This window comes from Podarcis cretensis (genome assembly GCF_951804945.1).
Source record: "Podarcis cretensis genome assembly, chromosome: 10".
Taxonomy (NCBI): domain Eukaryota; kingdom Metazoa; phylum Chordata; class Lepidosauria; order Squamata; family Lacertidae; genus Podarcis; species Podarcis cretensis.
In genome coordinates, this window is record NC_137179.1 from 33,128,366 (window position 1) to 33,139,266 (window position 10,901).

The 10,901-nt window shown below is 41.3% G+C and overlaps 1 protein-coding gene across 2 annotated transcripts in view; it reads right to left on the bottom strand.

Moving 5' to 3' along the window:
* UBN2 (ubinuclein 2) overlaps window positions 1-10,500 on the bottom strand; it is a 46,147-nt gene extending 35,647 nt beyond the window's left edge. The window contains exons 1-2 of one of the 2 annotated variants that reach the window (XR_013843033.1): window positions 8,905-10,500; window positions 583-675 (exon numbers count right to left, since the gene is read on the bottom strand). Coding sequence is in view for 1 of the 2 variants with exons in the window: in XM_079993366.1 (XP_079849492.1) it covers window positions 583-675; window positions 8,905-9,411 (600 nt within the window). In the remaining variant the exon portion in view is untranslated. The remainder of the gene's footprint in view (window positions 1-582; window positions 676-8,904) is intronic. The other variant, XM_079993366.1, reaches the window with a different exon arrangement.
* Window positions 10,501-10,901: the final 401 nt, after the last annotated feature.

A 10,901-nucleotide genomic window follows, 5' to 3' on the forward strand; every position in this document is an offset into this window, starting at 1 on the left:
TACAAAAAGCACCCAGAATGATGAAAAATTAAATCAGTCCACTCTCTAAACAATTTCTTATTTAAAAATATAATTGACTTTGTTTTGTTTTTCTTTCAGCTGCCCTCCACACTAAGCAAATGGCTGCTGTACTGGGTGAGCTATAACCCACTATGTCTAACCACAACAAACCACGGCTTTCTAGTTTCCAGAACGCCCTGCTGAAATATGTAGCCACCAATTTTATCTTGCTCCCTATGCAGGTAGTCTAACCACCGGGGGCAAGGAGGAAGCATAAAGGGGACTTTGTTTATTGCAACTGGCCCAACATGTCATTGTAATCCCAGAACAACAGTAATGTATCTAGTGGCACTGGAGTTCCATGTGTTGTCTCTCTGTAGCCTCTTTCCATCAAGAAGTAGAACTGCAGCCAAAATCTAACAATATTAACTAAGTTTTATAACACATGTGACACCATGAACTAAATTATATGAGAAATTAAGATAAGTGAATTCTTCAGAATGCATCAAGTGACTTTAGTAAGAACACCTATAAAATATGAACAGCCAGACTTAGAGCAACGTAATAAATCTGTTTACTCACGTATTTTGTTTCCAATTTCTTAGCCAGCATTTCCACTTCATGCCTCTCACGCTCTTCATCATTGAATGGATCTTCAGAAAAAGCAGATTTTATCTAAGGAGAAAACCCCAGAAATCACAGTCATTGTTTAAATTCATATATGCACAATACAAATGAGTAAAGAAGCCACAGAATCAGTACAGTTTATTTTATGAATGCAGCTTTGGTGAGGAAGCAGCCTTTGCAACGATTTCAGTTTACCGCTGTTACACACCAGCACTAGAAACTTTAAAGAAGGGATGCCTTACCTACAATTTGCACCCTCCAACCAAATCTTTCTGACCCTCCAAGATCCCACCAGTCTTAGCAGTGGCAGCAAAAAGAAAAATATTAAAGTAGGCTCTGCACTGTGATGGGCAAAGCCCAGCACCTTGACAGGGATACATATCATGCCCTTCCCCAGTTATGAGATTGATTATTTGATAAGCAGAAAGGTGGTAAAATGTGTGGGTGTACCCTCCCTCCCTCCCTCCCTCCCTCTCTCTCTCTCTCTCTCTCTCTGTGTGTGTGTGTGTGCACGTGTATCAGCATAGTATGTGAATGCAATAGTGTACATGAAAAAATGTGGGGTCCCAGCCACCCACTGCTGTCATTTGGCCCCCAAGAGAGCTGGCTGAGAGTGAATGTTGCCCTCAGACAAAAGAAAAAAAGAAAAAAGAAATAAAGCAAGCCACCCCTACTTTAAAGTAAATTATAATGGAATCATTAAGAGTTGCTTTGAAATATGTGTCTCTAAGATCAAGGCATCAGAATAATTAGCTGCCCTTCCCAACTTAGCATATGTATTTAGAAGCATGACGTATGCCAAAGAAGTTGGAGTGCTGTCAGCAATGAAGGCAAAGCCATACATTTTATTACATCTGATATAACTTAACCACTTCATTGTCAATGAAATACCAGTAAGACAGTAAGATGAAATATCTGAAAAATAGCAATTTAATTGTCTATTTTTTCATTAAGCTCCATTGTCAATTCCCCCTCCACACACACATTCAAGCATTTTGTTTATGAAATTCACTTAGTCAATCAATCAGTGTAAATCAGTCACTTTTCCTAGTCTGCTTGACATGCATATAAAGGTTAAAGTTAGAATTCACCTTCAACAAACTAAGGCAGCTTTCAGAATCTATTCATTATGATGACAATTAGATTTTTTTTTTACTCGCCCTTCACCATAAGGTCTCAGGGTGGCAGCATGAGCAAACCAGGATGCCTCTAAATAATCATGGTTTCTCATTCCATCCAAACCAGGAAACTATTGATAGCAGCCCAGCTTCCAGTATGGGGAAAAAATAATTCTTACAAAATAACAAATCTGTAGCCAACCCACTACAAGACCCATTTGCCTTGTACTTTTATCCTTTTTCTATCAGAGAACTACAATATAAAAACTTTTTGCATTTATCATGGCACAAGTTTCAGCAAAAGGTGATGCTTCACCATCCTTTGAAGACCAAGAACTCAAATAATTGGGATGAAGAAGTATATTTCATAGAACTTTCTACAAGCCATCTCACAAAACCTCAGAAAATGTATATTTCTAGAAACAATATACCAATGTGTCACTGTTAATTTAACAAGAGCATGTATTCTAGAGTTTTGAAGCCCTTCAGAATCAGGAAAGCAGCAACCATCTAAAGTAATGAAAAATACACTGTTCTACAAGCCAAGGTAGATAAGGGTCAAACAGCAAACCTATCTGCTCATGAAAAAAGATAATCTGTTGTTTTGAACTATAGTTTATAAATGTAAACAATTTACGTAATTCTTCCGCACATTTCTAAAGGTTAGTGATATGTGGCTGAAGAGGCTGAAAAGGCAACGAAACAAAAGTTGAAACAAATTCAGGTTGGACAAGCCACTGAAGATGGCTTGCTTTACAACTCAAGTGTTTTTTTCAAACCAGGATCCCCAGTTCACATGCAATGAATCAGGATGCATGATACCTAGAAGTAAATGCTGAACTCCCCACCCCACCATGTGGGAAAAGGAGGGGAATGGGGAGCTCAGTGCACATAGCACTAAACTATGGGTTAGTGTTATGTGCAAGCCAGCCCAATTATGAGTACCTTTACAAGTAGCACTTAATGCACTAGCAGTTTTGATGGCCATTTGACAAGGCTACTTGGGAAACATTTCCAGAAATTCCCAATGTTGTTTTTGGTTTTTTTTTAAGAATTAGAACTAGGTTTTGTATAAGATAGAAAGAGGGAGATAGCAAGAAGCATTTGGAAAAGTAATGTCATGTGGAATTGTCATGGATGTTGGAGGGACAAGAAATTGGGTGGGGGCAGTTGCAAATTGCACTTGGTAGGGACAAGGTGACAATTCGCCGTAGGACTGAGCTAAGGAATTATACTGTTGTAAAATTCTGGCACTCTCGTTTTATATATAACCAGTCCAAGCACCGAGATCTAAAGAACTTTGCCTGCTAACAATAATGTGCCAACAATGTAATCTATCCTCCCATAATATATGTGGGGTTGGTAATCTGCCACTTGAAGAGCCCAGTTGTTGAGAATTATCTCTGTTGCATTTTAGTATTTAAGAAAGAAAAAATTATCAGAGAGTGGGATATATACAGAGTATATGTAAAAGAACACTGTCAAAAGATCAATCTGTTGGCAGGTCTTGATTGAGCTTCAGTGTGTAAGTAGGATAATTTTATAAAATAAAATTTATAGTAAGTCAAATAACATAGAGAAAGTAAAGTTTAAGCGTGTATTTAAGGAACTTAATTCAGGAACGCAAGGGGAAGATTGGAGGTCTTGTCAAATCTAATCACAAATGGATATACAAAGCAAGAATTAGTTAAAGAATGAATAATTGTTTATTTTGTATTTCTTATTTTGCCTATAACAACTATTGCATATTTCTGTTATAAAGTTTTCAACCAATAAAGCATTAAAAAAATAGTTTTTAAGAAAGAAAGATGTGCACTCAAGTTTTCAAAGAATACACACACAGAGCATGAAAATGTTGATTCAAAGACAGGGCACTGCTGCAGTCAGATAGCAGTTTGTGTTCCTTTGCTGTACCACACAATTTACCACAAGTGCAAAAGTTTACCCACATGGTGGGGCAGAGATACGTAGGTTGGGTTCACATTACATGCCCTTAAAGTTTAGGTGGAAGCAGTGGTAAAACTGCCGTGAGTTTTAATTCTGTATTTTATCTTTAGTGTATTAATATTTTTGTAAGCCACCTTATGTTATTTCATTACAAAGGCAGGCTGTAATTCAAATAAGAGATTTCTCGACAGAAATGCCACATTGGTAAAAAGACATTGGTTACTGACTGCTGTGTGTAAAGCAACTGGTACCCACAACAAATGCAACAACTGGGCATCTGCTGCAGAACAAATATACTTATCCAGAGTCACTTTAAACACGCCTGCTGGCTTCCCAAATGTTATTTCTAAATACTGCATCTATTGGCAGGAGACACACAGAAAGAATGCAAGTCCCTGCTCTTACTCCAGAGCAGTGCCATGGAGGCTGTTCACAGCACTCCAGGCGCACATTGTTTACCAAAAGCCAGTGAGAATTACTTCTGATCCAATATCATAAAAGCTGGGCTACAGAGACAATAATTCTAAAGATGACAGGTTTGGGTTTCCCCCCAAGTGCTAATTTTAAATCAAGTTCTTATAAATGAGAATAAGTTACATTGCAAAACTGGGATAAAGAGCCTCGTGATTAGAACTTGCATTTTAGAGAAAGCTTTCTGAAAGCTCTTTTCCCTGGTGAGATGGCAGTCAACTTATGAATTATTATTGTTTTAATAAAGCGACTAACAACAACAACATTCAACATCCAACTCATACATACTTAGGATTCTCATTTGAATGTAAAATATCAATATTGGTAACTGACGGTTTGCAGAGAATTCATGTCATAAAAAAGGTAAAGGACCCCTGACAGTTAAGTCCAGTCGCGAACGACTCTGCGGTTGCAGCGATCATCTTGCTTTACTGGCCGAGGGAGCCGACGTTTGTCCGCAGACAGTTTTTCCAGGTCATGTGGCCAGCATGACTAAGCCGCTTCTGGTAAAACCAGAGCAGCGCACGGAAACACCATTTACCTTCCCGCTGGAGCGGTACCTATTTATCGACTTGCACTTTGACGTGCTTTTGAACTGCTAGGTTGGCAGGAGCTGGGACCAAGCAACGGGAGCTCACCCTGTCCCGGGGATTCGAACCGCCAACCTTCCGACCGGCAAGTCCTAGGCTCAGTGGTTTAGACCACAACTCCACCCGCGTCCCTATTTCATGTCATAGCTTGCTCAAATTTTTCATTCAGGCTACATTATTCTAAGTAGAGATAGAAAGTATGTTAGCTTTCAAAACAAAACTATGAGAAGTCCCTTTACTCCCTGTATTCACAAGTTCCTGAGGGTTTGTAGGTTTTATTCAGTTTCATCACAGGTTGAACGATTGAAAACTACATTCCCCAAGTTATTATGCCTGATCATATTTCTAGGAGAGCAGCTGCAGGCAAAGGTCTTGTAAGTGTGTGAGTCAAAGTTATTTACAAACTAAAATGCTCTCTGTGATAGTCAGTAGAATCTAGGAAGCAACTATAAAAGACTAATCAATTTCAGATGGATTTTTAAAGATTAAAGGTCAATAAACTTTACTGTCCTTGCAGCATGGTCAGGGCTAGATGCCACTCAACTGAATGGATTGTGGGATGGGTATCCACTCTGATTTTTTTATTTTTAAGGTAAATTTCATGTTGGGAATCATTAGGAAAGGGAATGAAAATAAAACTGCCAATATCGTTAACACCCTTTCATCATTTTATGGTGCAACCACCTTTGGAATATCGTGTGCTGCTCTGGTCACAACACCTCAAAAAGAATATTGTAGAGTTGGAAAAGACGCAGAAAAAAGGCAACCAAGGGGCTAGAGCAATCCTACTTTAAAGAAAAGATAGAAAAAGGGGCTTTGTAGCTTATAAAAAAATGGCGGGTATGGGTAATCAAGATTATGTATACAAGAAAGGAGACAGGGAGAGGTTTTTGTCCCTTGCATGAAATGCAACTACCCAGGATCATCTAATGAAGTTGAAAGGTGTGAGAGTCAGAAGAGACAAAAGGAAGCATAGCACACAGTTTAACTATAGAATTCCCCATCAGTATAGATGCACTGATGGCCTCTAGCTTGGATGACTTTAAAAGGGGATTAGACACATTCAAATTGGATACAGCTATCAATTCTTAATTGTTATGATGACTATGTATTACCTCCAGCCGCAGAGGCAGCATGCCTCTGAATGCCAGTTGCTGGGGGAAATGAGTGAAGAGGCCTGTTGCAGTCATGTCCTGCTTGTGTGCTTCCCATAGGCATCTGATTGGCCACTGCAGGAACAAAATGTTGGACTTGGTAGGCCTTTGGTTTGATTCAGACAGGGTCATCTTGTGTTCTTAAGGCTGTGCTTTCAGACATATGGCACTTGTGTGGTTTAGCAGATAAGGGTGTTGGACCACAACCATAGTGACCAAATCCCTATAGTTTGCTACATGACATGCTCCTAACATGACCTAACGTAGCACATAACGGTCCAGTGATAAACAATTAAATACTACGTAGGGCATTTCACAATTCCACAAGTGTTCTCTTGCTTTGCCTTCCCACTACTGTGGAAAAGGAAAAGCATAGGTGGATTCAGCTGCACAAAATTCAACAATGTTTAGGAATATAAGGCTGTGCTTAAACAATTCATTTGTAATTCAGCTAGTTTTATTTCCTTTGTTTCATTAACCTTTCCACATATTCAATATTGTTTCACAATGAGCAAAGATCTGCTGTTCGCAAATGGCCAGTGATCCCACATGTGGTCTGTAAAATCATTCATGGGCATTCCTGCATCTGCCTCCAAGAACAACAATTATCTGCACCATTTTATATAATCTCTTTTAAAAATTAAAATCACAACCCTCAGTCAGCTTCTGGGCAAAGCACTCAGGTAAAAATATGTTATACACTGCCTGGGCATTTCAATGTAATGTGCTTTGTATGAGAAGATTTCAGATTATAGACGTATTTTTTTTAACAAAACACTCAATGATAATTTGCAATACTCCAAGTATGCGGGCCTACAAAGAAGACTAAACTACAGCAAGTGAAAAAGCAGAAAAGCAAAGGGCAAATGGATATGAAATTACTCCTCAGACCACATATTATATTCCATAACGTTAAGAGGGGTACACCTGGTAAAAACTGCACAATGCCACCCTTAGGATCCATATAAAGAGGACCAGATTGTAAAAGAGAACACAAAAAGTATCATTCTTTCTAGTGATGGAATACAAACATAGGCTAATCTTGATAGCAGCCACCTGTGCGAACATTCTCAGTGGTCAACTAGTGAGCTGAAGGGACTACAGCTCAGATATTTAGCAACACATCCTAAGCACAATTTAATCTTGAATTAGGATCCATTTTCTTCACTCCTAGAAAGATTCATGCAGCCAACACAAACCAGGATCTTAACACTGTGCATTGTTAGTTAATTTGCACTCAAGACCAATCCATAAATCCGGGATTATATATTACATCACTCACATAGGTAGACCTTCCTGTGAGTGAAGAAAATGTGGCCCAAAGAAATGTCTCAACTAGCTATCAGATGTTCCTCAGTGTAATGAGGATTGTGAATTATCCACAGCTTTTATCCATTTCTCAGAACTGCACAAACCCTGAATTTCTGTAGATAAGGCTGCAACACCGCTTGTAGAACTCAACATTCACTGTCTCCAAAATGCTATTAAGTGGCAGTTAAAATATTCCACTTTAAGTCTTAGAGAAGGAACCATAATGAGCCATTTAAAGAACCCAAATCTGCACGGGACACCAAACCAAATGCAGAGAACAGCTCAGCTTCGTATGGACAAATTACCAGCAGTATAACCAGTATAGAAACACAATAGCTTCTTATAGACAAATTACCAGCAGTACAAACAGTGATTAACTGTAATTAGTCTCTGTTTAGGAAGAAGAAATGCTACCATTCCTTACAATGGACTGGTCATGGCAGTGTTTTATCTAGCATCAACGCTTTGAGAACTCCAGAGAAAAGTAATTAGATAATTTTATGGAACTATTCTGAAATATTTTCCTCAGACAAGTTTCTCTAAATTACAAAGCAACAGTCAGAATATCTTCATATACTGGTCTATTTCACAACAATCAAATGTGACCGTAATTCAATTTTTCATGCAACACTGAAAATTCTGTCAGCCTTTCTTGCAAAAACAAGTACACTAACCCTCAATGCTATCAGCCTCCTACAGAACTGTAAGAGTAAGCCTGATATCTATGCAACACCAGACTCTGAAGTCTAAAGGAAGGTGTTTTAAAATGTTATAACTAACTTGTCACCAATATATTAAAAGTTACAACCAAGTAATTAGCCTTAATATAGACTGACTTCCTTTCTCCTTAGCCACTTTAGCTGTTTACAACTAGTTTTAACAAATTAGGCTACTCTCACAAATTTAAGCCATTCTATGGGCTTATAACAAGGGAACTTCCTGACCTGTGTACAGTTTGAAGTACAAGAACCTATACTGGGTTCAGTTTTGTACATGATCACCACTCTTCCTACACAGACTATGGTACCCTGGCACAGCCATGCAGCTAGGTTCAAGTAGGGCAGCTTCTTATAGCTCGGTTGTTACAGTCTGAGACTCTTACTCTTCAGAGTCATGGGTTCAAGCCCTACATTGAGCAAAAGATTCCTCATAGCAGGGGGTTGAACCAGATGACCCTCAGGAGCTCTTCCAACTCCACGATTCTATGACTGTGCCCTGGCACCACAAAGGTGGCAAGGTTGAATGAACACTCTGGATAAGCCCCATGGTGAAATGCTCACAAACACCAGATAATAGAACAGATAATTTATGCAGGTGAATAATGTTTCTAAAAGAATTAACTGAAGACAAATTAAATAAAATGTGTGCACCCTGGGAGCTGCCCCAGCAATATAAGTATATTTGAGCCTCACACAGATCAATATGCCAACTGATGGATTTCTTTGGACTCTGATTTGGATCAAAGGGTCACACAGCAAAAAAAAAAGCTTGTTTCTACATGGTCACTATCATTTGACAGGGTAACTCTAGCAGCGTTTAAGCTCTTATATCCTCATAGGCTCTTCCGAGCAAGCGCTTTCATTTCCCCATCATTCGTTTCGTTCACACAGCGCTCAAGCTAAGGGACAAGAGTAATAAATAGGAGTCAAGATGGAGAGGGAGGAATTTGGTTTGCAGGTCCCGTACCCGGGGCTCGCCACACAACAGCAGCTCGGGATAGCTGAACTCCACACAGCTCTCCTCGGTGGGGTCCTTCAGCACCAACTCCAGGCGAACCGTCTGACGCGGGGGCGACGGCGGCGACTCTTGCCGGTTGCTCTCGAGCTGCAACGGCTGGTTCGACGGAGGCGGCGGCGGCGGCGGCGGCGGCTCTGGCCTTGGAGGCTCACGCTGAGGTGGCAGCAGCGGCTTCGGCGTCTGCTCAGGCCGGCTGACCTCGCGCGGTATCACCGCCGACTGTAACTCCAGTCGGGAGCAGGACTCGAAGGGCTGCGGTGGAGGCTCTGCTCGGCCACTATCGTGGTGGAGGTGGTGTTGCTGCGGCTGTTCTGGCAGTTTCAGGGCCTCACACACCAATGGCTGCTCCGCCTCGCGACCCCCTCCAGGCTCTCGCTCGAGCACCGGAGTCTCGCCTTCTCGTCGCCTCACGGGTGACAGACTAATTAACGGCACCCGGCGCGGCTCCGCCATCATCTAACCCCCCCACCCCCCCTTCCCACCTGTTCGGTGACCCTCCCTCACCACCCACGTCTCCGGCTCCTCCTCCGCCCGTTCCCTCCCCTTAACCGGGTCAGGGTGCCTCCCCCCCTTCCTCACTAGGCTCTCCTCGCTGCTAACACCGCCGCCATCTTGGAGCCCCCCCACGTAAATAGAAGCAGGCCACTAGGGCACGCATGCGCAAAAGCGGGACCGCCACGGACGCGCCGCCGCACGTCACTGTTGTTATTGCTCAGGTTTTCAGGACGTCACCGCGATCGCACGTTGAAGACGCTGGAACCCCGCCCATAGTTGCCTTGGAAATATGCACGCTGCTCTACCGTAAGATTCTTAAAGGGGCAGGAGTCGAACTTTGCTTTGAATGAACGTGGGAAGCTCCCCAGGCATCTTCTCTTCCCCCCGCGATTCAGCTCGTCCGCCACGCCCACGGCTGGAATTTTAAACGGCCCAGAAGCACGGAGCAAGCGCAATGTCCGCAGCAACTTCCGAGAGGATACAACCACGCATGACCATTTCTGACATAACATCTCTTTTTCATTTCGAAACTACTGTAATGAGAAAGTCGTATACATTTGGGGGTCGGTTCAGATCTTAGTAACTCGTGTATAAGGAGGTGATTATGGAAAGCAGCTCTTTGCCAGATACTAATCGTCACGAATATAAACGTGAATATGGGAAAATACTTGCACATGAATTTTTTATGATGCAGCTGTTTTAAGTAGATGAAATAGACCTTTGAAGATCTTCCGCAACCGTGTTACCTCTTAAGCAATCTCTGCATAACAACGCCACTGAAGTATTTTCACTTCACTTAATTTCCGTCGAGACTGGTAGAAGAGCAGGTGGAGATTTGGGCTTATCACTCACCTGCAACCTCCCAGGGCCAGTTTAATGCACTTTATGAACTCCAAATTCTGAGTGCTGTTCCTATCTCTAGAAACAGTATGATATTTGGCACCCCATATTTTGGAATGAAAAAAAATGTGGCTAACCCTGAGTTTGGGATCCTAATCTACCTCCAAAACGTTTCTGTCCCCAAAGAGCAGACACATTTTGGTGGTGGCAGGCCAAGAAAAACACATTAAAGTAACATAAAAGTCCCACTGGCCAACCAGATGTTTGTAAAGCAGGATATGAATTTAACAGCCCACTCCCCACTTGCTGTATTCAGAGGCATATCACCTGCAATACTGGATGTATTACACAGCCATCATAACTAGTCGCTGCTGATAGCCTTATCCTCCAGGAATTTAATCCCCTTTTAAAGACATCCAAGATGGTGGCAAATAACAGGTTTAAACTATGTACTACTGTATATGAAAAAGTGCACTCTTTTTTCTGTTCTGAATTTTCCAACAATTCAGCTACCCAATCTATTGACTTTTTGCCTAGAAAAAATAATTTATACCTAAAATTGCTTTCCAAATTTCCCAGGACTGCCTAGTTATCTATTGATTCCCATTTTT